We start from the raw sequence: 27,495 nt of genomic DNA, 5'->3' as shown, positions 1-27,495 counted from the left end.
ATCAGAAGCCCTCGAGCTCATGAAGGATTTAACTTCCATAACTGCTATGAAATGTACCCATAATGCAATGCACAATGTGTTATCTGACACATGATTACAAATTGTGATAAGATTTTGTAAAGTCACAAAATGATAGTGAATGCTCAGAAGTGTGCAAACACATGTGATGTTGTGTGAAAAGCAGACACACCAGAGCTAAACTGAAGTCTTTCAACTCCTCAGGCTTTGGCCCGTTAAGCACAGCGACTGAAACTCGTCCCCACACAACAGCTTCTCCTCAGGTTACAATGCTTTCTTGCCCCTGAATGATTTCCCGGAGCCTCCAATTAGTGCCAACACTTGTGTTTTGGCATTAAGAGAAAGGAAGATTGAGTGTCAGTCTTTTCACTAGAGCCGTCTATTTGAGTTGACCCTCTGGTATTCTGGTATTAAAAGCAAATGTAGTTTTTCTTATTTGAAGTAAAAAATATCTGAAAATAATCTTTTGTTTTGATGTCTCTCTGTTGCATTATTTATGAGACAGAATTTTAGCTAGCATCAAAAATCTATTTGTTTTAAAATAATAAAATGAGAAAATGGATAGGTGGCAAAAGAGCTATTGCTACCACAGAAAAAGAAAAGCATGGCACCAATTGGACATTTCATCACAATGCTACTGACCATGATAAACAAGTGACCTCTTGGAGATACGGTGCAGAAACACGAAAATAATGAGCAAGAAAACAAGAAGAGTGTAAGGCAGAGAATCAAAGCAGCTGCTAAAGCCTTCAATAAGGAGCAATAATCTTAAATGCACAAATATATTTAATTTGTTTGACTGTAGGTCCACGAAACAAGTTACAACAGTATATCGACTTGTGAGACTCTACAATCAAGGTCTCCACCCACATTACTGCAGGCTGCCCCAAATCAATCTCAATTTCCTTGTCATCCATCAATATCAAAGTTAATTATTAAGCAGATGGAATGATAGTTAAGCACCAAAAAAAGAAAGTAAAACGGCTTTGAGATGTTTCTCACAAACACTGGAGACGGGCCTAACTTAGCTTCCCCTTCTGGCTGGGTACCAGGCGTTGACAGATGAACCACATCTTTTTTAAACTTCTCTCCACAGCTGTGGACGGACGCTCCAGGCTGCTTTGTAGTCACATCTGTGAGCTGGACAGCTGGATGTTTGGAGAAAATTACAGTTTGATCTGCGGCAGGCCAGATTGGAGGACAGCTTTGCCATACCAGATCCAGACACTGTGATTAGGACTGATCAAAGACGCAGGTTTTGCAATGAACGTAGCCGAGAGGATTGATAGCTGATCACGATCCACTTTGTAGCTTCATGGCTCCGAGACAGAATCGAATCTGCAATGAAGTTTGGAAGAGGTCAATAAGGTTTCCAGCTAATGGTTTCTAAAGTGATCTGGGGCTGCACATATCTGAGCTGGAATCTCAATAAAACCTAGGTTGTAACTTGGACAACGGCCAAATTCACACACAGTGAATCTGTTTTCACACATCGTCCTACACTTGTTCTATTACTTTAATCTTATCTTAAATCCTGAAAATCCAAGTAACAGAGAAATCCTAATGCTTGCTGTACTACATTTTTTTCCTCTTAAGAAACAGCAACCCCCCCCCCCCCCCCCATACACAGCAAACAACCTCTGAACTGCCTTTTAAAGACGCTTGGAGCAATACAAGCACATCTTATAAAGCCGTCAAAGGTCTAAGGAGGTTTTCAGCTGTAGCAAATTGAATGATTAATCCAAATAACAGCGACACAAGCGAGACAAGGAAATGAACATTTTAATTATGGCAGTTTAAGAGTAAAATTCTCCGGTATCTGGCTGTGCTTCCAGATACAGATCGATTTCTTTAAGCGGGTTGCCCTGGATCTCTAATTACTGCCACCCCACCAAGCCTTCGTAACCTTTTGGCCCAGCTGTCTAGAGAAGAGTTGCAGTGCAGAACTCAGGGTAATGAAAGTATATTCCTTTCAACCTCTTACCAAAGGAGGGTTTGCTGAGCACCACTGCTCTTTTCCTCGTGCTCTCGCTCACAGACACAGGCCTGTTGCTACCCACTACAGCACAGGTTTCTTGCTCTGGTCAAATGTACTGTGACGACAGCTGTTGAAAGAGGTGAGGAGTGTGTCTAATTCACTGCCCAAACAGTCTCACGGGATTCACACTGACGACCCCCTGGTCAAAAGCTTCCTTTGCTAATAATTCAGTCACCGCCGTGCACCCACCCACTCCACCGCTTTCCAGCATCAATGCCAAAACCAAAAGCATGCCCTCCAAACTCCAGGGAACAATGTCTGTGCATACATCCCAGCATAAAAACTTGCAAAAGGGCTGGCTTTGCTAAACCGAGCAAGTTTGTACCTGGATCTTCAGAGTTGACATAAGTAGCAATTTGAGGATTAGAAAATGAGAAAATTGATGTTTCTGAGGGAAACGTCTGGAGGCGAGGGCAGTGACTTAGTGTCTGCAGGCTAATTCCCATAAAAGAGGGGAATACAATTATTGTATAATTGCAATGTTGCTCACAGAGCAGCTCTCTATTGAGCTATTCATCCAAGGGCTTCCAAATGTTTTGTGTTTTAAACACTATAGCAACTGTTTACAGAAATACATTAGGAGTGTGTACAAGTTTTAGAAAGCAAAGTTACGACCTCTGAAAATTGTAATCTTTCACTATTGCCTCATCTCTCCCTCTGCCTCTTTACTCTCACTGATCTTAGAAGTACTATGGCTTTGACCACTGCAGTCCTTCAGTGTCTTTCACAGAGGACAGGGTTTGTGCTGCGCCCATCGCTGGGTTCAGTGCACATCACGGTCGTGGCAAAGCACAAGCCATTGGAAAAAACATGTTTCAGGGCACAGTCGTGCCGTTGTGTGAAAGGCCCTTTACAGATTTGTTTTCAAATCTGTAATTTTTATATAGGCTTGGTGTTGAGAGCTGTTTTCCCCGAAACAACTGACCAACCAACTAAGGAAACAATTGACCAATCAGAGTTTAGGTGGGATTAAGATGAGGGGCATCATCTTCCGACATAGCTAGTTAGCTTCCTAGCTTCATTCATACCAAATTTTCCGCAGAAAATCATTGCAATTGTTCAGTCACGAACACCTTATAAACCCAGTGGTATGTAATCAGTTGGTCTAGATGCTATTGCAACTAATTAAACCATTAGTATCTTATTAACGGGGGGAATTTAATCAAGTCACCTGAACTGCAAGTAGCCCTTTGTTTTACCTCCGATCACCTTTACATCTTCCACACACACTCGTCCCCATGACTAATATCTGCTAACGACAGATGTGATGTCACCAAACTTAGTGGATTTTATTTGTATGTGTCTGTTTGGGGAATTGTTTTGAGAAATTACAAATGAATGGAGACGCTAAGCATTAACCTCCCAGTTTGCCTTTTTAATAGTCTAAGTAATACGTAGATCATTACGCCGCTGACTGTCCACCGTTTCCCACAAAGCCTCCAAGACCTCATGAAGAAAGCCTTTTAATCATCTGTGTCTATTTGCCTCTAAACATAACCCCGCTGTACGATGCAATTGTCAGTAAAAACATTGACAAGAAATGGGAAAACACAGCAAGCCACTGAAAGCCTTATTTTATCTTTGGAAACAATGAATACTCATGTAGCTGCACTTAAGGAATAATAGTCGTGTAATTACTTCCTGATAAATGGTTACAAAACACATGCCTTTCTGTCCAGTGCTTGTAAAGTGGATTTGTACATCTGGGTAAATATTTTAAGCTGGGGCCAGGAGCAACTAGTAATTAGCATTGATATGAGCAAAAGCTGAGTTTGTTCCTAATACATCACAAATGCATTACTTACTAGTGAATTGTTGGGCGAATGATCAGGAAAAGCTGCTCTATATTAGACCACCAAGGCTGAATATTTATAGACCCATCATACAAAGAAATAAGTATTGTTACTGTACGGTGCTCCACTCAATATTTTGATATTAACAATGGATCAAAGTACTGTGTGTGAAAGTTGTAAGGAATCAGGACTCCACAAACAACAATTGAAACAGATCAATTGTCCTCGAATAGCTACAAAATAGTTATTTCTGTCAATTATAAGCACTTTAAGTCAACTCATTTGTGTTGTGAATACATTAGATATATTTTTTTATCCTCTTAGAAACAACACTGTATGTATTAAAGGGTCATTATAACCACAGCCCTGAAATAATAACAATAGCCCATATTTGGCAATAAATGAGGATAATCGCCTTTTTCATGTACCCCAAAATCTTTCTCCTTCAAATTATATTCATTCATATAATCATATGGTAGTCTACAATGCATCATCATTTGTTTGATTCTCTTAACTATCAAACATTTTTCAGGGCATTTTAAAAGAGTAGTTATTTACATTTATAATGACCACGTTTTGACGATGAAAGACCCATTATTGTGAATTCAAGTTATGGTCTCATTATTACAAATGCTTGGTCACAAAATCCTTGTGTTTTTGAATTTCCTAATATGCTTCAGTGCCCTCTTTGAAAGGTAATGGCATGTAAAACAATGAATGATTTGTAACTACTGAGCTAATGAGGGTTTCTGTTCTCATCTGTATTTGTAAGCAAAAAAGGCTTTGTAAGATCAGAGTGATGAATTGACTTTGTTCAGCAGCATAGAAATACTGGCAGCAACAGAGTGGTGAAAAATGCTTCATGTCCACAGCATACAAACATGTCAATGATCTGCCTGAGAAAATCCATCGCCACGAGCATCCGATGCTGCAAACTGCGCCAAAAACAAACCAACTCTGTGACCCGCTTTAAGTCTTGGCTAAGGCCTGTCAACAGGTGTGAAGGCTGACAAAGTGTTGCACAAACTTTGGCTGTCAAGGCAGAAAATGAAAGATAGATTTTGACAAACTGAGTCGTGCATGACAGATCTGCCTTGTCAATGGCATCTCATTAGTTGGCGTGGTTCCGGGGCCAGTTTAATGCTGTCGTCTGTAAAAGCCCTAATTAGAGGCTGCTGAACAGATGTAAGAAATGGAGGGGAAAGAAAAAAGAGGGGGCAGAGGGGAGTTAACACCTTCTCTACTAACTGGTTGGTAACCTGTCATACTCTTCTGACAGAGTCTGTCTTTCTCTCAGCATTACTCATTCAGAAGGTGTCCTTTCAAGCTGTTATCACACAATCTTCCCTGTGAAGAAGAAAATGGTGTGAAAAAGTCTTGGAAAGATATGAAGAGAGCGAGTGACATGTTTTAAATTCTGCTCAGACCCCTTGCAAAGAGCTTTAAGGTGGTATTCTGTAGAAGAACATGTATATCTCTATATATTATTGATTTAATCTGAGCAGATATTGCATGTTTGTACTGTACTTCTCACGGATTAACTGTTAAACAAATGGTATTATCAGGTCGTTTTCCTTGATGTTTGAGGGTGTGAGCATGGTGCTCAAAAAGGTTTGCTGTGTACACTGATGTGTTACAGCCCTGAATGTTTAGTGTGTGATTTAGGCCCGACAAAAGCGAATAAATCTGAAGACATCTGCTGACAGAACAGAAGACAGCAACCGTGTTTGCACATTAACATTCAGCAAATGTGCCAAGGTTGGAAACACAATGAAAACACTAATGTTTTCCTTTTCCTAATGCACAATGCAGACTTGAGTGGCGACCTGCCCAGGTTATGTCATGTTAATTATCACCTGGACGGAAAGACACACTCGCGCATTCCAGACCAAGAACACTTTCTTTGACATTCAAGATCAAAGGCCTTGAATTTACACAACATGATTTTCTTTAAAAAAACATTTTAAGACTTTTTTTTTTAAGGATTTCAAGACACTCTTGTTTCTACTTAAGTCTCCAGCTGTAAGACTGTTTTGTGTCACCAACAACACCGAATAGACCTTTGTCACAGTGAAACATTCCACCTGTCAATCACACGTCCAACTAAAAACATTAATAAAGGCTGCGCCACATTTAGTTATGCCAGTTCTAGGACCCCTGTGTTGTGCATGCAGACCCATTGGCACGGCTTACTGGCACACCTAAATGGAATGGAGCCATAATTGAGATAATTAGTTACACCTGTGCTTTTCCCTGTTACGACAAGTCAAAATGTCTGCTGTGAGAAATGCCTATAGCTAGCCAAACGCCTTTAAGATTAAGATTCTCCATCTAATAATATAACCCAAAACACACCTAGCTTCCATTACATTACAGCATGCCCAGTACGTCCTAGACTGGCTGATGTGATGATTTGTGGTGGGCTTTCATGGGGAAAAGAAAACTATCAACCAACTGGCATATATCACATTACTTCCAGCTCTAAGCTTATTTGACATCCTCTGACGAAACCATCTAGTGAAATTGTGTAATTCCAGATCCTCTTTATACTTGCCTGTGTTTTCACCACTTGACTGGATTTGTCATGTGTCGTATTCCTCAACTGGTGCTGAGCCACGCACCATCTGGGCACTGAGCCGTTCCATCTCCACACCTCGGCACCAAGTGTAACCACAACCAGAATCAGATACCCTTTTAATCATCAAGTAGGATGCATTTATAAGCGTTTCGCATGGCATCGTGTGCAGGGACAAACCCAGCTGCTCACTGTACGCGCTGGCACACAGTGCAAGGACTTGCAGAAAGAGTGTCACTGCTGTACTTCAGCGGTCAACTAGATATCCCAGTAACAAGAGGACCAAATGTGAAAAATAACTGGGCATCTTCAACTGGCTTACTGAAAGAGTCAACGTGTCTCAGCATAAAGCTGTTGAATGAATCAAGTGCATTCTTCCAGTAAATCAGTCAGGGCTGCCAAGTTATTTTTTACGTCATACAAGGACAGCAGCTCCTCGTGCTGCAACAAAGTTACAGAATGCACATTGTATCACATCTCCACAACAGTTTCCGCAATGAACAATTTGGAGTTGAACAGAAAAGGCAAAGCCACGGGTCAGGATATCATGTATACCCCTGCCCTTAAAAAGTAATTTTGAAAAATCCTTGAATGGTATTAAAGTATGTCCTCTATTACCCTTGGTATCAACTGCCCTTTTTTTACTAAGTGTTATGGTAAAGTTCCAGATCACCAGCAGTAGAAGCTATACCAAGATAGTGGCTCCAAGACAAAACATTTTCCAGCACCACGGAAAATACTGTATTGTTGAGGAGCTGGCTTGAGTAAGAGTAATTTCCTTCTTATTTTAATAAATGGAGATTGTTGCAGATCCTGTTCAATGTGCAGACAGCTACACACAAACACACGCACACACACACACACACACACACACACACACACACACACACACACACACACACACACACACAGTTGGCAAAATCATTCCAGTCAGTCAAAAGACGTAATAGCTAATGTGCATTTTCATTCCATAGAAATGGATACCCCTCCCATGGGGATCCGAGTGTAAGCATGTGTGGCAGAGTGTATCCAGTCTGCACCGAAAAACCTACTTGTGCTTTGGGAAAAGCCATACATTCTCAAAATAGTATGTGTGATTGGGTTACCGTCTCTGTACGCCACGGGCACAGTGTCGTATATCACATCTCACCATGTGCTAGGTGACATAATCCAGCCAGCATGGGAAGGAGCTATGCCGACGATTACTGAGACAGGTGTCCCCCCCCCCCCCCCCATACCCCCCCGTAAATGCATTAGAGCTGGGATACTTCACATCTCCATTTAATAGCTTCTGGTGCTTTTCTCACTCTCCTCCGATGGCACATAAAGAAACAGTGGCTGTTTGATTTCCATTGGCGTGCATGACTTATGAGTTAGTATTGTAAGTATTTTAGCAAAATGGAAAGTGAAAGCAACAAATCGGTCTCTCCACAAACATTATTTGAGTGATGATGCACTGCTGGGATGCACCGCATGCTACATGAGAAATGCATGAAGAAAAGAAGGAAATTCTATTGAGTTTTACATTTACTATGAATACATGAGCTCTAGCAAGCGAACAAGACCAGTGTCCCAGTAGTATCCTGAACCTGAGGTACATGAGGCGGCAGTAAAATACACATATTGATTTGCTTTAGCATTGAGTCTAAAGTTTACTTACAGAAGAGGTTAAAACTATCAAAGTGAGTGTAGATCGAAAGCTTATTAATTATTGAAATGAGCCTTTACCTTTTCAGAGCCGGTGCACAATTTGACTATACACAAAAGTAAATAACAAACCAGTACTGACTTAAAAAAAAGAAGCTAAACCAGCTGTGGAAAGTCAAGACCGCATTGGCTGAGGGTTGATGTACAGGACCTGAAATGTCATCAACTGGAAAGATGAGTGCACTGGTGGGTTTACAAGTTACTATTACGGACATTTCCTAGAAATACATAGTCATGTATCAGTGTCATGTATCAAATCCCATATAAGGTGTTAAATTTTAATAATAAGTATTCTGATTTGTTTTACATAAGTGAGATTATCATATCTTTGTAGCGTTGCTGTCCAGTGAGAAGCACATATCTCTAAAAACTAAACTTTTCATGAGCTCAGAAAAACAACTTTGAGACAATGCATATTCCAACTGATCCAAGACTCTTTTTAAATAGTTTATTTAGCTTAAGATCGTGGCGAATTTTCCCAACCGAAAATAAACACTTAATTCAAAATCAACACATCTGGAGATAAATGGTTTTCACTGGACAGGAAGTAGCTAGGAACTAAAGCTGTCTGATAAATGTAGTGGAGTAAGAAGTACAATATTTCCCTCCAAGATGTAGTGGAGTAGAGTTACAGTGTTGCATAAAACGGATATACTCAAGTAAAGTACACGTTCCTCATATTAGTACTTACAGTCCTTGGTAAATGTACTTGGTTACATTCCACCACTGAGTGAGGTGAGAAATAAGCCAACATTTGACAAGCAAGCCACCATCTGTACTTCCTTGTAAATCCTTTCTGTGTTAAGATCTGATTTGAGCACAAACCTGAGCAGCAGTACAGTGTAAATACATTCAGTAACTGTGTAGAATACATGATGGAGTTTCAAATACGTTTTGGCGTTCATTGTGTTATTAATCAAGCTTATTATCTTAGCTTAACTGAGCACATTCCAAGGAGCATTAAATGTACCATAAGGCATTCTGTAAACACGGCACACGCTTTTTTATTTGCGCAATAATATTTAGAAGTTATTAAAAAGCTGTAACTACAGTCACATTTTCATTTCATTCTCCTCCCAACTAGACATGCATATCATATCTGCACTGAGGAGTGTGTGCTCTAAAACTGTGTCAAGCTTCAGTAACTCTCATTGCTGCTTTCTAAAATTAGCATCATTAATGATGGCGCTTGATAACCGTGAAATGTCTCCGCTGCATCGGATGAATCTAGTAGCTCGGTTACAGACATAAGGAACCCTTTGTGTCATAATGAAGAGGAAGGGAGACTCGAGAAAGAGAGAGCGGTTGAGTTTGTTTATGCCATATTGATGGATTTGCATACTATGGCCTCGGAGACTTCTGTTAGCAAGCAATGTGGCTACATTGTCTACAGTGTTTCTGTGGAATTCCTGGAGAAATGCAACATGAACACCTGATTATGTTAGAAAATATGGTTCTGCAGGGGACAGACTGAAATATGTTTAGGTCGTTACATAATCTGTATTTTGAATTTATGTTTACTTTGCACAGTTTGTTGCCAAAATACAGTTTCAGAATGAATGAATGTCTGGGGAATTATGAGGGATTTTATTTATATAATGACTAAGTTGTTCAATTAATGGAGTCATTCTTGAACAAATGCTGTATTACAGGTTAAAACGTAGCTATTTTTCACAAATAGGAACAGAATGGACCACAAACAGTAGCCAATATGCACATAAGGACTTAATGGTTGGTTGTTGGGCACGTTTCATTTACCACCTTTATATAGAGCTTATCAGGAATGACACATTAGAAAGTGGCCAGTGAGTCATTAGACACTGGTTCATTAACATTGTGTCTAGCAGTCGGTTCTCAATTAACTTTTATAATTCAGCGCTTAATTCAGGAACTGTACCTCATTATAAAGTGGTAGCAAGAAACTCTTATTCCATCATAAAAGACACAGCTGTGGGATTCTTCAGCACTTGATCTGGGTCAAGCTCCCTGTCAGTCAGTTGCGAGCTGATGCCCATGAAGCCCAATGAATTGAAGAGTCCAGCCATTACAGGACACTTTGAAAAACCTCTCTTATAGGAGGTGATGACATCTGCCAAGCTATGCAGACGTGCCCTCCAGAGACGATAACCAAGGTCAGCTCATCTCGCTGCCAAGATTTTTAGTCCAGTGGAATCCCAGTTGCCATAAGACAACCGGTCCTCACAGTACGACGAAGGGTGTGTGTAGAAACAGAGCCGTACTGGCAAAGTGTCAAACCCTCACAGTCTCAAGTTGATCCAATTGCTTTATCAATGGAAGCTTCTGTTTAAGAGGTGTTGTAACAACAAGAATGATAATCGTTGTTGCCAGCATTTAGATCAAACAACCTTTTACGGCTCTCTTTTTTTCACACTATCATAGATTTATTATACTACTTAGCTTCCAGATAAACAGTTTACTTGTCTTGACAAGCCTTGGTTTAATTGCAAAATGCACATAATTCACAATTGTGTTACTCATTGTGTTACGCAAATTCTGATGCACCCTTTAATGCAGATTATTGAACCAAAAATGGAAATGTGATATGTTGTGCTGAATATGTTTTTGAGGGATACATTGGTTGGGTTAGGGTGACTGTATAATTTCTCCAATTTTTAATGGAAATGTTTTGAGTAAAGGTTCTGGACCCTTAAGTCCTTATTAAGAGCTGCTAAGAAAGTAAGCACATCTTCTTTTGTACTAGACGTGTTAGTAGGTCAGGACGACAATCAGCCCAGTAAAACAACAACTCAGGGAGCTTGAGGAAACAATGTTAACTCACAGGGAATGACAGGTATTTGCTCTGACAAGTGAGTAATCTTGACTTTAGGCAGACATACTCCACCCTTCATGTTTAGACTGCACCAGGCAGACACTTCTCTCTGCCCGTATCAATGTTAGCACTGGGACTATTTACAGTGCTGTGTTTATGTGTCTAAATTTATAAACTGTACATTTTCTGCTCTGGGAGCTCTAAGAGGCATGCACTTGACTCGCAATTGCTCATTTTCTTCTTGCTTTGTTTTAGTCAGTCTGCTTCATGTGGGGCTGCTTTGCTCGGTGCCAGCTGGTCAGACTGTAGCTACTTGAAGCATTATGCAGAAACAGCTGATAACATTCACCAAGTCCTTCCGCTAAGGAAGCTAAATTGCTTTTTGATTCAAGTAATTTCATTCCGTAGATAAGGGAAGAAAAAACATGATAGAAATGTTATCTGTATTTATTTTGCTGGAGAGAGAATGTGGTGATATCAAATCTGTACAAAGTGCCAAAGAAATGGTGGCTTTCAGAAGAAGCATTTGCAATGAAACATTGATAAAGCCAAACATTTAAAACGACATTGCAAAGCTGATGGTGTAACCCACAGCTGGCAATCCTTATCTGCAAACTGGTAATATTTCAGTGTGTATTTCTTATTGGAGGGCCGCCTATGGCGGCAGGACAATGAGACCACTACAGAACTGGACCGATAAGAAACGGAAAGAGGAGAAACTCTCAACCACATCAAAGATTTCATTTAAGGACATTATTCATCCAGTCAATGTTTGCTGAGCATAAATGCGTTTCCTCACCAACACCCTACTTTCTATTCAGACTGTTTCAGACACACCTGGGAGCTACAAGTCCACCCACTGATACGGGCCACTCAGTAGCTTGGGGTTAAGGACTTTGCGTAAGGGCACTCCAGTAGAAGCTAATAATGAGATCAGGGTGTGCCTTGTGGCATGAAGTGGATCTACTAAAAAATATGATTATATGATGTCTGTTGGTTTCAAAATATCAATTATCTGTGGCAGTCGCACACTGTCATAGGCCGGATGAAATGATTGGACTACTTGCCCGTCTACCAACCTACCGGTCTACCTGCGTGCACTTTCCCTGTGCACTCATTGCACGTCAAGTCTTCCACATTATGCTAGCTTGACAACTGGGAGTAGCCACCTAACGATAGCCATGTTTGTTGTTTACGTACTGTCAGTGTTGCCAACTTTACGTCTTTCTTGCTAGGTTTAGCAACTTTTGGAGCTGGTTAGCTGCTTTCAGTGGAGAAGAGTTGGCAACACTGGGCTGGGTTTTTCGGTTGGATAATGTTTAAAATCGAACGTACTCATACTGGTTTCTCCTAAGCTTTAATTACCTTGCTGTATTTCCTATTAGGACTTAATGTTGATATTTTACTGGTGGTTGGCGGAGGAAAGGGAATATTGTACCAAAGATTATCAGGTGGTCAGAAACACGACTACAAAAAAATGTAAACGTTGCAGCTGGATGTGTAACCTGTTGGCTAATGCTTTCCCCATATCAATCCAATAAGGTAAGAATAGATCACTTTTGTGTTTTTAGCTCTTGTTGCGTTGCCCTCAAATGGTCAACAAATATGTTATTGCAGATTCACAGCATCACGCTGATCCACTTTTAAAGTATTTCTGCTTTTTTGACTCCAGTAGACCATCAATGGCCAAAGCATCGACTGTAAGTAAAACTTCACTAACATGAATTCAGTCGGGAACAGACAGACTCGGTGTCTGTGGAGTACATTTCTTCTCAAATAGAGCCTAAACCTGTGACCCAGATCCCTTGAAAAGTCCCTTGGCTGCTTGAGGAAGCGGGGGAGACGGCGCTCTTGCCGCCTGAAATGACAAACAGCAGGCAGGCGGTGGCATGCTTTGCTTGCCAAATACAGCACTCCACGTTCAAAAAGTGCTGACAGCGAAAACATAGACACTGTTATCCAGGGTCCCCCTACTCTGCAGTGAGATGTTGAGGGGAAAAACTCCTCCTGGCAGTAGACATAGGCCTGTCTGTATTCAGCGGTCGGGGGTTTCTACTGCCGCTATCGTGGAAAAATCACATAACTGCAGATTTGGGGATTTTCTTTTTCTTATTTACACTTACGACTTTCTGGATGGATGGGCCAAAACCGTTAAAAAATAAAATCATTGGATTCATTGATAAATCATATAAACCATCTTGGCAAACCTCTTTTTTATATATGCAGGTTTCATCTTACAATAGTGACATACTCAATGTAGTTCCCTAGTGTCGTCCCCTTTCTCTGGTGGTTTTACTTCAGCCAAGAATACCGACTCAATAGCAGCCGGTATTCTTGGCTGCATTAAAAACTGCCCACTACAATGATGAACTGCAAAGGGCTGCATTCATTCATTCAAAGTACAGACCCTTCCACCTTTCCCAGGGAAGCAGGCTCAGAAAAACATCTGACCTGTATTAAAGAACGCATGGAGATTCCAAGACCGGCTAGTTTTCTTTCACTGCTTTAAGAGGCGTATCGTAATTTCAAATTAAAAGTTAGAGTTAAGCACTATGGAAACCAGTTCAAATAACAGTGGAAACCGGAATGCCAGCTGGCCACACTTGTAGCTGCCAGCACAAGAGGCATGCACCACAGGGTTTGGTCTCGTCTGGATAGATTTGGTAACTGAGAAGGAGAGAAACATTTGAATTCTTCTCAACTCTTCATGCATATATGATTTGAGGCAACATAATAATGCCTGACCTTGTTAATGTGAGAAAACTTTACAGCTAAAAGTGTCAATCAAGTGAAGTGGGAGGACCCTCTTTATTTTGATCACAGTCTCCCGAGCAATTGAGTTATATAATAGGTTGATGATAGAATCAGAATGTTTAATTATTTCAACTTTTGTGGAAGACGGCTCTAATAGAATACCCATGAGCTTCAGCTGCCATCTCTAAGGGGATACAGAATGTGTCTGTTATTGCAACAGTTACTGACTGCATCTTAAATTGACCCAAAATCCCAAACTGAATTATTTCAAACAGCTGAAAGCATTATCAGGTTTCTACAAAGCAGAGTATGTAGCTTCAGCTCGAAGTTAGTGGCCCACCCAACAGAATGTTACGCTCTGTGATTAGATGGTTCTTCTCTCTGCATCTTAGGAAATTAAGTTGACTTCTTCCCTGCAGTTTTTGTGTAGAGTATGCAGGGTTGTACCTTTTGACATTTGATGAAAAAACCAGCTATTTTCTATTCCAGATGCTAATCTTCAACTGGAGAGACTCAAGCCTTAGAAGTGCTTCAACTGTCAACATCGTCTTTGTAAAAAATGAACGGGACGTTTACTTGCAAAACCCTGAATGACAAAAAATAACTATTCGCACTTCACTACTTTTTAAGTTTGCTGTTAACAAACGTTCTCAGCCATCTATGAATGAATGTCTGATGTAGGCTACACTTCACAGTGCACCTGAAAGGCCACCCAGAGTCTTTCCTGTTTTTAAGCCCCTACTTTAAACTGTTTGTCTGCATCATAATCTAATGAATGCACAATGCACCTCTGTATCTTCAACCCTCCATGCATGTATACGTGGAAAGCTGCACACGTTCCTCATGGGCCTGTGACCCCTATAACCCCAGTTCTCCCCCTAATCTCGTAATCTGTAAAAAAAGAACAGCAGCCTCTGTGATCATTGGCAGGTCTAGTGCGTTGCATACCTTCCTCCAGTGGCGCTCAGGGGGGATATGCGGGAATATCTGCAGGTAATCCGCATCTCCTACTAATATTTGCAGCCGGATTTTTCTAATAAGACCCGGGCCTGTGCTTATGGGTGGGCTAGGTGGGGGTGAAAACATGGCCTTCTACGGGGAAGTGAAGCCAGACCACGTAAATAAGACATATGATATAAAGAGGAGCTCCTTGAGATGACCAGTACGGTTGGGAAGCTGAGATGTGTCTTTAGCTGAATGTGCAGTGTTATATAACTGTCATCTCTGCCAGCGAATCACAGCATAACAGGAAAAATACATTGTGAACACTGTAGCATGAACAAAGGCCATGTCAGTGCAATGAAACAAGCTTATATACTTTAGTTAATACGCCTGCAGACAAGGTGCAGCTACAGCTTTATTGTGATATGCCTGAGTCTATTTGCTTCGACGGGAGAACACAATTTATTGAACGTACTCTAAAGAACGCCGCTCTATTTAATACACAGACTATAAATCCTGTAACAAATTACAACTATCTCCTACAAAATATATTTATATACTAAATTGCTTTGATGAATGACTTTTGGAGGAAACACAATGCCGTCTGTGGTTCATGTCCTGCGTCACATGTTCGGCAACTTAAGACACTTGGGTTAAATATTGAACAAGTCAAAGCATTTGGGTCATAATTGACCTTTTCAATATTTAACCCAAACTAAAACGTAACAGAGGCAGCATTATGTTTCTTACAAAACATATTTGCTGAATATTTTTAATGAATGTCATTTTTAGGGAACAGTGCTGTAACTGAAGGCTGCATTGGACTTTTACCAGTCATCATAATGAGTTTCATGTCCTAAAATACAACTAATATCCTCTGTAAAATAATTATCAGAGAAAAAAAGAGAAACAACTTGTAGTCACAACCAGAGACTGCGGTGGTGCATTTGCTTTCAACTCATTTCTGAAACCATACAATGCATTTTTGCAGTGAAACTAGATGCCATCTCTACCAATGGGTTTTCTTAATAACTGTGAAACCTTATAGCCATGTGGCAAACACATGAAAATGACATGTGCGATACCTGTTATTGTAACATAATAGCCCTCAGCGGTGGAGGAAGGAAGTGTTCACATTATTTATGACCGCAACACACACAATGTACATTTCAGAGTTCGTGCCCATCCCGTTAGCCTTTTAGAGACTTTTGTCCGAATCATTTATTGTGACAGATGGTTACTTCACACAGCACTGGCCCTCACTGGGAGACAGCCCCCTCTGATATCTTATGGAATAATCAGCAGCCGCTTGCCAAGTTTAATACGACCGGGGACCATAACTCTCTCTGCAACTATTACTAAACGTGCCAGACAGGTCTGGCTCCCCCCCCCCCCCCCCCTCAGATCGATATCAAATGGTCTCGCAGACCATCCGCAATCAAGCGCGCCAGAACGGTGAGCGCTCAGTCAAAGTTCACAGACGGCTGGCTAACTTCGCCCTCAGCCAATGTGTGACCGCTCTTTCAAAGAGTTCTTTGACAAGTTCAACATCTCCCCACCCCGCACCGCCCCCTCCACCTTCAACCCTCTCCCTCCCCTCTGTCCTCACTGTTGTTTTCCTTTCTCGGCCGTCCTGATTAAACTTGGAGATCCCGGTGGGAGGCTCTGATTTCCCAGCCCTGACTGTTACTGTAGTGAAGTCAGCGCTGCATGTCCTCACTCAAGGCCAGTCAAACCCACTGGCTATGGAAGGCTGAGTAATGAATGAAGTTTGAGCAGTGCAATGTCTGCAGGGTGCAGGCGTGTTGTTACTTTGAACCTGAGCCTGTAAGGTCCTGTTGTCTTTTCATGTTGTTGTATAAATCTCTGTCAATATGTCAGTCCAATACAAATGTTTGACTATTTACTGCCCTTTTCTGGCAGTTAATAAATAATATACTAATGCTTTATAGATGACCTATAAGACATTTATAAGAACAGCCTTTTTGCTTCCAAGATTAGGATAATCTTGCACAGCTCATGCTTCGTCTTTTTAGCTATAGCTCTTTACTCAACCAGGAAGACCACTCTGATGGATTGAGCTTCTACAAAAAAGTTGTGGGACATCTGGACCAAAATCCATTTATTAATAACAACTTAATCACATGAACTTGTACAGTGGTTGAACAGTCCACTGGGTCCTTCTGATGAATTAAAGAGTGTATAAGACAAAACAAGTGTCTGGAGAAGGATAGAAAGTTATTATTACCTGATCTAGAAAGCATACATATTGTTATATGTATTATTAGTCTTATTGTTTTATTAATAATTAAGTAAAACAATGTATCTAACTAAGTGAGTGTGTTGCGGGTAGAAAGAAATAACAAAGACAATTCCATCGGGATGAGAAATCAACATGAGTCAGTGCATCAAGTGCATCATTGGAAAATCTATTGCTTTTTTCAAGTTTGAAAGATGACCCAATACCTCCCCACTACACATGCTCGCGCCCATACACTCTAACAACAAAGAACGTGATTGCCAAATTGCAAATGATGGCAAGACATCATCGGAGGATATATAATTATTCACTTAATGCAACTCAACTTCAGCCTAAGGTGGACATCACATTAAGAACACTGACAGAACTGGATTTCTGCATTTGATAGTGCAGCTCTGTGCAGCTATGAGGGAAGCAAATTGCATCGCCCGGAGCTACTGCTGCATGAATGGAGCCTTTTTTTGTGATCACAGGGAAAACTTCCCCCGGGGGACGTGGAATTTCAGAGGGTTTTCCCCCTTAAACATACACGGGTACACTTTAAAAGGTAAAAGGTAATTTTGCACTTCCTATCCTGGATAATGCAGTTTAAACTGAATGAAACGCTCCCATTCATTGCAGTTTGAACTCAAGCAAGATGTGCATTTAAAACGAATGTTTTCAAGCATTTTGTTACGTGTGTGAGAGAGTTTATGTTCATGCCTTTTTCTAAATGTCGTAAAACAAACAATGACAACTCACCGTTTTGCTCCTTTACACTTGGGGGCTGAAATTTGCTGACATGACTTGATTCAGCTTCCGAGCCATATTGTTGGAGAAGCGATGCAAGAAGGAATATGAATGGAAGGATCATTTGGAATAGTGGTGGTTGGCGATCACAAAGCGCTGTTGACGGGATGGTTTGTATCACCACACACGTGCGTCGTTGACGGGACACCAGTGCTGTTTCGGACACATTTGGAGAGGGTAAAGGCAGAGTAGAATCCACATAATCTTTATCATCAGTCCTTCTGGAAAAAAGTGAAAGTTATATCTCCCTAAATCAAGACAAATCCTCATCCAAAGCTCGCAGACCTCGCCGCTTCCGCGTAACGAAAGTGCGCACCTGTTGGTTCTGAGATAGGTTGGTTACTGAGTTGGACAAAGCTTTGTTCTGTGTAATTATAATCCTGGAATTAGTTGCAAAATCGCCCGTATGTAGACATATCATCTATGGTACGAGATCCGTAGAAAAGCACAGATGCATTTTGGCTAAAGCGCGCGTCCACGGTGCGTTCTTGACTCCGTCTGAATAAATCCCCGTTGATCTTTACGCATTACAGCGAAAGCTCACACAGAGACAGCGAGAGAGTGCAGCAACCTGATACAGTCTGTACCCAGAAACCACTCGCAACACCGAGACGGGTTCTGTTGTCCTGCGAGGTCTTGAGTCATAACTTGGTGGAGACTGAGATAAAGTATCGCTGCTCGGTTGGGTTTGTGGAGACTGCCAACAGTCGGCACAACAGGTGCTGTACATAAAGTACAACTTCCCAGCCGAGGAAACTCCCCGGCGTGTTAACTATTCCGTTGCTGCTGCCTTGTCCAATGAGGTGTTTCACCCACTTTCAGTTACGACTTGTCAAATGCAGTTCCACGTGTTGCAAAGAGTTTTACATGTTTCCAGTCCAGGAAAAGTGTCTCCAGATAACTGAGCCGCTCAGCAGCGTCTGTTATTAAGAAGGAAGTTGATACAATGGAATCATTAATATAACTTTACAGACCGTTTCTTCCACACTGGAAAAGTAACTGTTACACTCAAATACCAGATAGGAGTGGGCATTTTTGGAGCTCAATACAAAACAAATAAATAAAATAAAGAGTCTAATACTGTTAAGAGTTTTTTTGTCTAGTTCTGTTTTTTTGTCAGAACAAATTCCCCATGAATTCTGAAATCATTAAAAATGATGAGTGAATGTTACAAATTTTCTAAGAATACATTTTTTTTTAAAGACTAAAGTAGAGAAGATATATTTGTAGTCCATGCACTTTTTACTATGTGTGTCTCTTTTGTTCCCTCTGTGTTAGTGCTCCTAAATATCTTTTTTGTACTCTTTCTATTGGGCGTCTTACATTTTTTACCCAGTGCATCATGGCCCGTCAAATTCATAACATATACATGGTTAAACAATGAAGTCTGCAGTGCAGAATCACATCAGGAAGCTTTGCCATTCAAAAGGAAACTTTCCATAAGAAAATATGCATAAGTAAGCTTGTTGTAACCATGGAGTGATTGTTTAAAGCCTTGATTCATTTTCCCCGTATAGAGAGATGAAATATGTGTGCTCACACTCCAGACTCTTCAACACGCTGTTGTGCATTCTGCCTAAATGTTTCTGTGGAAGGAAATGTTTAAGAGCTTCTCAATTTGTCATATCAAAGCAGAGACACCGCTTGGAACAATACGCCCTCCTGTTCCCAATTTTCTTTCTCCCCGGCACACTGTTGTACCTCATCAACTGCGTTTCATGTGGTTCCTCCCGTTCTATTGTATGACAAACTCCGCAGTATTCCCCCCCAGTGTATGGTATGTCTGGTGCAGCACAGACACAACAATCAAAGGGGAGCTGGAGACATATTGAACCCATTGAGCCAGACACATGATGCAATGCTGCAGCAATTTACCCCCCCCCCCCCCCCCCCCAGTCTCACATAGCTCAGAAACTACCACCTCAAAGAGAGTTGAAGAGCAGCCATCTCCCCAGCATCAAGGTATGAAGGAAGGTTGTGGTTTTAATCAGAGTTAATGTCTGGGAAAAGAAGGCACGGGGCATCGATACAGTCATTTCATATGTGTTTTGCCCCCGTGGAGAGGGGCATATAGAGGTCTTCTTGTGCCTGCTGCAAGGGCCAAGGCCCTTTGTGTAAAGGAGGGTATCACATTCCAGCCCTGCAAGGGCCTGCAGCAGATGTCAGCACTTCACAATGTGGAATCCCTCTCTCTTTCGCACACTCATAACACACTCATTCACCCCTTGATGTTTTGTCTGTAAAAGCTGGGTATTTTGTCTCGTTGTCCACATTTGATTGCTGCTTCCATGGTGGTCTTGGGAAGGCTTTGATACAAAGAAATATAATAAACAGAGGAAATTAGAAACAAGGCAGACCTTTTGGGTCACGGCTAACACACAGAGACATGCCAGCCAGGAGGGCTCTGCGTCCACCGGGCAGGCTGGAGATGGAAATGTATACAATGGAGAACTCACAGTTGTCGGCTCCCAGCTAAATCCCATTAGACTTGCTTGCCTTTTCGGGACACATAACTGTCAAACAAACAAATGCGCTCTCCCAATCAGTCTGTGTTACACAACGCACCTGTCAACTTTGTCTGCAAAACACCCGTTTTGTTCCAAGTGATATGAAGTAAAAATCAAGGGAGCGGACACGTTTGCCACATCCAGATCGCAGCTCATTATTACATCTTGAAGAAAAAAAAAGGGGCTTTGAGATGACTTCCTTTATATGGTCAAAACCTCCTGCAGCAGCAGCAGGAGCTTTTGCTGTGTGGTCCTGCGTTGGAGGAGTTAAGGGAAATGTGCCAACAGAGGAATTTAGAAAGAAATGAGTCACATTTTCTCGGAATTTGTAACAAATTGAAGTCTTTTACATTCATTGTTATGCCTGATGAGTTCTTATCATTGAATCACCGATACAAGGTTGTGCTAATGCACTAAGGGTGCTGTGTCCTTCTGCATGTGGCCACACTTCTATATCAGTGAGCCATTCTATGAATATTAAAGTCTTCTGCTTAAGTTTGAGATCATGGTGATTGCCCCTGGCTGCACTTGGCTTTGAAACCAGAGCCCCCTGGTGGTGCCCCTCAGAGCTACAGTCAGTCAGGCAGTTGCCCCTTGAACACTTGTTGAAGCCACTGTGGGAAATGTCTCAGTTCTGGACAAGACAACATTTGACTTTACTCTAGTCTCGTTTTAAGGAAAGCACATTATCATGTGATTCAAATAAATTCTATGGTAAAGTGTTATCATCCGGATGTGGACATAAAACAGTCTTTAATACTATTTGATGTCACTTTATGCTCTACTAAATATTTTTTACCCCACCACATTCATTTGACAGCTACTGATAATCTGCACATCTCGATGTATTCTGCTGTTGCCTTTGTTGCACTCAACTGTAAATTGGTTACATTGTTCGTTCGTGGTCGTCTGTTATTGATATTCAACTGGTCTCAGTTACATAACCACCTATACGATCTCAGATATTTAATTGTTAAGTAGCAGTAGCCAGTGGCTACTGGTGGGGCAAGTGAAGGTTTTCTAGCAGCAGCCTATATTGCACAAAATCTTGTTTTCTCCTTTTAATGACACCTATTAGTACACTGCATCTACTTTTCTCCACCAGAAGGGCACCCTAGGGGGCACTTCATCATGTTTTATCTACCATAGGGACATCCAAGACGGCACAGTTGCTGTATTTCCTTCGAACATGGCGCCACTAAGAGGGCGGTAAAATCACTCCAAATACAACAACACACAAGAGGTGTTCTCAGCTAAATATACTAAATTATATTTAAATTAAAATGACCCAATATGCACATTATCACCTTTAACAGTGTCACTAATGTCACTATTTTTCATGTTATTGGTTTGTTAGTGCTGATGCATTTACATGAAATCATCGATTTAATGTTTTAGCTGGTTAAGTTGGAGCCAATTGTAAGTATGTTTAATACCACTGGGGTGTTTATTCAGACACTGCATCATATCCTATCACCTGATCTTTTTTTTTTTTTTGCATGTCAAATGTGAAAAGTAGCTGTTAAATGAATGTGATGGGGTAAAAAATATTTCATAAAGCATAAAGTGACATAAAATAGTATTAAAGCATGTTTTGTATCCACATCCTGGACAGGTAATGGAAATTAAATTAAAGTTAAATTAAAATTCAAACAGCCCCCTTAAGTTTTTAATTGTATATTAGATTCCAGTTTATTAGTTAATTATTCTCCTAAATCAAATCATTTATATACAAGATATGTAATGTGACAGAGTATGTTATGAAAAGCACAGAACTTACTGTAGAGTAGTACTTGTACGTGTGGCCCCAGTGGACCAGTACTCACTGAATTCAGCGTGTCAGTGTTGTGCTCTACCCATTAATTACACCAAAACACGGATATTCTTGTCTGATGCATTTATCCTTTACATTTCTCTGCAGCCAGTGTTTCACAGCAGAACCTGAACTGCACTTGTTAATTTTAGGATGCTGTCTGACTCTATTTGTTATTGCTCCTGGATGCCCTGAAAATGAAACAGGAGTCTGCAGTATGAGAGTACATGCTGGGAAGAAAACAACACATTTATGTGTTTTCTTATGATGTTGGAATAATATAAACATCGAAGAAAGGAAAATCAATCACAAGATGTATTGTATTATAATATGTGTTTCCCTGATAACAACAGAGGAGCTATTATGTTGCAAGCAAATCACTGTTTGTTTCATATTCATTTCATTTTTCATACTTTGGAAAGATCCTCTCACTCCTTGAGGATTCTCCTCCTTCACCAGCCAAAAGTCCTCCCACTGAACATCTTTCTGGCTCCATGCCGCCATCATAATCTTGGTTAGCGTTGCACTTTAGAATGCACACTGAGTCTGTGCAGTTTGGATAGAATGCACTGATTTTTTGGTTGCTAATGATCTGCCTTATGTTAAAGTGCTTCAGTTGTAGCACGTATAATATGGCTTTGTGTAACAGGAGTGAAAACTAAGCTAAACAGTAAACCTACTATAGTAAACCTTGTTTTATATAAAAAGTTGAAGAACATCAAAAATGTAATTTTGGGCATTGGGTGCTTGTAGGAAAAAAAAAAACCGAATCTATAATTCATATGAAGAACATGCTGGCAAGGAAAAGCAGTTCATTGTTGAACTCCCCTTGAGGATCAAATCCCATGATCAACATTTTTACAATACTATTTACAAATAACAAGCATACATCTCCACGTACTACTATTTCTTATTCATTCCTTTACCCGAAACAATGTATAATGGTAAAATTCATCAAATCCACTTTGCACACAAACCCCATCACTCCTGCGGCTTTTTGTTCTATCTTTATCCCTCGTGATTTCCATTAAAGTCTCTTTCCCTTTGGCAGCACGGATGACATCTGCTTCTTCCTCTTCCAAGGGATTTATCTTGTCACTGATCTGCAATTGTGTCCATGAACATTCTCTGGAAAAGAACTACCCATCACGTAGCAGCACATAGTGAAAAAGATATTCAGCGGCAACGCTTGTGCGAGTCTCCCTCCGTAAAAAGCTTCTTTTTTTTCATTTGAATAAGAATCTGACAACACATATAACTCCCCTGAGCTACAGTAGTGAAGTAGAAATGTGCTCTGCATGCCAGGTATAATACCACAACAGATTGGTTCAATCCAGCCCGACATATTTCTGGAACGGCACATGGTTGTCCATCAGACACATGGCTCGTAGCCAGCGAGTGAACATTTTTGTCGACAACACAAAAGGATCCTTGTGCTCCATCGCAAGCGTCTTGATTGTAACACCAGAACCATGCCCTGTGACATAAATCATTAATCTCCATGCATGTGGTGCTGATTAATTTGTGCGTGCAAATGAAATGCCTTGTCAGGCAAAATTATACCACGGGGATCAATGTGGAAAGGCCGCCCAAGTTGTTTGACATTAAGTGATGGATGGACGAGATACTGATCGAAAAATTGTGGGGAAAATTGCCTCAGTTGTGTTCTGCAATGAATTTCATTTTCACTGAGAGAACAAAAGATCTGGCTTCCTGTTTTAAATCAACTCACAAAATTAATGAAAAATGACACAAACTGTTCCGGCTTTTGGAAAAAGTAGAAACCACAAGCAAACCCAGGCGCATGCTGTGGTTTATATTAACAAATGCCAAATATTTTGAGTGAATTCTGTTTGTAACAGAGAAAATATGATTGCAATTTCTAGCACCACCATGATAATCAACTCTATTTGGTACCAATTTAGGATTTTTATATGAGCCATATGGGCATCCGGCGCTAAAACTGGAAAGCTAAGATTCAATAATACATAGTAAGCGGCTGATTGCTGTTATATACTAATAACCATCTGTTCTTGTCCATTTCAGGTGAGGTAGCAGGAAGGGTAATCCACCTCAACGAGTTTTTCAAGATTAAATCGACAGCGTGTGGCTGCTCAAGGAGAGGAAACTCCATCATATTAGCAGTTGTCAACATTATTAAGCTGATCTAAGCCTTACACACACACACACACACACACACACACACACCATTTTGACAAGAATGAGCAGTATTTTACTGTTTTTTTGGTTAGTCGAGCCTTGAGATTTTACCCACCACCAGCAGAAAGCTCAGCTCCCTACAGAATACTTTGCACTTCAGAGGAACATCAATCATGTGTCGCATACAAAAAGTCTTTAACATGCTTCATAAACTCCAAGGCTTTATATAAAATCGATGATGAGACCATAAGTAATAATATTTGGGGAGCTTGTAACTGTTCGGTCCTTTGCCAAATATTTTTCTGATAAAGCCATTCATTCAATTATCCCTCACTCACTGTTGGTTATCTGTTCTTTTGTTCATTCCCAAGCACAAGCCAGACTTTCATAAAGGGATCTCACACCACCAAGATCAAAAACACATCAACCTGTTATAACTCCAGAAAAACATAGCTGACAGCTAACATTGACTAATTGTCCTTGGACACAGCAGTTCAGTCTCTGCACCACTGACAAGCTCCATTTAGTAGCTGTCCTGGGGTTCAATCATATCGCGTTATCTTCATCAGCAGATGTAGTTTGTCACTTGAAGGACTTTGTTCTCCATCTGCTGATGAAGATCATGTGATGTGATTGAAATCTTTTGGAACAGCTATGGGACCTTGTGGTGAGATAGTTTTTTTCATAAAACATTGTTCAACAAAATAGCATTGATGTTTTTTTTAAACATCAATGTTTTTTTCCATGGGACCTTGGAATCCTGCAGAAAATAAGCTATGTGGCAAATACAAGTTTATGATACTTTCATGATTTGTTCAGCAAGATAAACTTCACAAATGAAAACCACTTTTTGTGATTTTTGAAGCATGAATGCAATCGGCAGAAGAGGAAATGTTAGGCGTCACTGACATATTTTATATTGTACATAAACATAAATCTTAGAATTCACCACAGTCACAAGCATCTAACAACTAACTTCCGGCTAATAGGTAACATCAGATTTCAAAATTTAAAAGAGTCTATGTTAAGTCAGGTCTTTGAATACAACGGAAGGTTTAAGATAAAAAATTTTTTTTTTAAATTCAATTATCCCCAGATCACAAGTTAACTATGCAGAAAACAAGCTTTGTTGAGATAACCAGATAATTGATTTGTTATCACAACAACAACAAAAAAAGTTGCCTTTAAAAATCAGCAGACGGTAAATGTTTTGATATGTATTTCGTAAATAACATTGTTAACATCTTATTTTGAAAACCGGATGTAATCGCACGTGTATCCCTCCGCTAACTTCACCAAGTCAATCACTGTCAGCTCGATCAGTAAATCTTCTTATATACAGTTGATGGGTTGAAAACATTTACCGTTGGGTGATGTGACCCAAACATTTTAAGAAATAATAGCAAACAACCTTTTCGTGCTCTCGTGATAACCAATTAGTTATCTCGTGATCTCGAGAAAACAAGGCTCGTTTCCTCGAGATAATGGCATAAAAAAATGTGTGCGTCATGTCTGTTTATCGCTTCCTTATAATTGCCACATAATAATTCATGACGATACTGGGCCTGAGCTTTATTGCGTCCTTAATTTGTCGTCAGTTTCTGCTTGATGCTCAGCCCCCTCTGTTCAAGTCCATCTGCCGCTAAATACCACACGGCCATAAATACTGAGGCGTTTGCACCCATCACGTAAACGAGAGCATTTATTTTTTTCCCTTGCCGTCACGTCACGTTTCAGCGTTTAGCAGCGGCTGTGGATGATGAAGAGGAGGAGAGCTGCTGTCCGTGGTGCTGATGAGGGGGGGGGGGGGGGGGGGGGAACTGATGCTTTCGTGCTCCGTGCAGCCGCTACTGCGCATGTTGCATGACAGGTACCACGCAAAAACCTCCATCTTGGGCTTCCCGAGCTGAGGCGAAAGGGCAGCAGCCATACACACACAGATTCCAAAACAACAACAAACCGGGCGCGGTGATAAATAAAGAAAAATTGGCAATGTGCCGAGATTTAACTTTTTTTTTTACAACAAATTAATTCCAAAAATTGCTTCAGCGGAGACAGCGGAGAACAAAATGGGTGATAAAGACAACGTCTGGTCTGGGAAGCTCTGTTAACGGCTGTTTGCACTGTCAGCTTCACTGGGTGTAGTTTCCGAATTGACAGGTGGCACGTCTAAACGGTAAGTGGCGGCATGATTTATGATGACCGACTTTCGTGTGATTTATGGTCGTAACGCGCGCTCATGTGATGCGTAATTGCATGCTCGCGTTCATATTTATTGCCATCTTCTTCCTGCCTCCCCCCCGTAATGGTGGTCGCTGTGTCCCTCTGCTCTTCTGGTGCTCAGGCTGCGATCTAATGTCACTGTCACCTACTTTTCTCATGTTTTAAAACAGACCCAATGCGACGATCAGCCACAGGTTGTTAGCGCCCCGGTAGTCCGCGCGTATACTGGGGGCTTCGCATTGTTTTGCGTATGCATATTGATAAAGCATAACACAGGCCTTTCCTCGTGGGTGAAATATATTTGCAGTTAAAAGACACCAGGTAGCCTATTGTATCATATTCTTTAAATAAATGGTAAATCATAAATATGATTTACACCAAATCACGTAGCTTTTGTTGTATTATTGTTGATATTAATAGCAAATAAATAATTCATTCTCATTTGCCTATGTATTATCATCTTCTGACATTCATTATTTCCTATAGAATGACATAATTATGATATTCTAAAAAACTGTACAGCCTGTGTGAAAGATGTGGTCAGAGTGGAATTGCTTATTGACCTTGGACCCATGGGGCAGACCGTGTAAGCCTGCCTGAGTCACTGTCAGCCACTTTATGACAAAGCCTCAGCAGTTTTAACATTGCCAGGAGTAAAACACAGCAAGGGTCATGTTCTTAAGTGGTGGCACAGTTGACTCAGGCAGTGCCAAGGTCAATTTATCGACTCGGCCTCGGTTGAACCCACATTTCTCTGCACAGATATCCATTTTGCATGGGTGTGCACGATGGCCTGGCTATCTCTTGAAATGTATTCAATTGTACACACAGCAAAGTGCACAAGATCAACAATATAAAACTCATATCTGCTCCAATACCATAGATTTGTGTAAAAAAGAGAGTGTGATTACTGCTGTAACGCGCATGCGCAAGTGCTTTGGCTCACACCGCTTCGACTACTTCGAAGGTAGCGCCGCCGAGAGACTCTTTCCGGGTGAACAAGCTGACGAAATAAACGTGAGGCATCACGCGACCTACATACGTTGTAAGTACTTGGACTACTGTATTTCAATAGAGCAAACTGAAATTAGCACCATTAGTTTAAATTCAAGCGGCTCACAATGC

General features: G+C 40.8%; 1 protein-coding gene across 1 annotated transcript in view; it reads right to left on the bottom strand.

Annotated features, from left to right (window-relative positions):
- The window catches only part of pdgfc (platelet derived growth factor c), a 41,031-nt gene extending 23,300 nt beyond the window's left edge, over positions 1–17,731 (bottom strand). The window contains exon 1 of the mRNA XM_076103827.1: positions 17,620–17,731. Within this exon, the coding sequence (XP_075959942.1) occupies positions 17,620–17,731 (112 nt within the window). The remainder of the gene's footprint in view (positions 1–17,619) is intronic.
- Positions 17,732–27,495: the final 9,764 nt, after the last annotated feature.

This window comes from Anarhichas minor, unplaced genomic scaffold, assembly GCF_050575085.1.
Source record: "Anarhichas minor isolate MPS153535 unplaced genomic scaffold, ASM5057508v1 ptg000028l, whole genome shotgun sequence".
Classification (NCBI taxonomy): Eukaryota; Metazoa; Chordata; class Actinopteri; order Perciformes; family Anarhichadidae; genus Anarhichas; species Anarhichas minor.
Note: the sequence above shows the minus strand (reverse complement) of the source record. Positions and strands in the feature narration are given on the sequence as shown.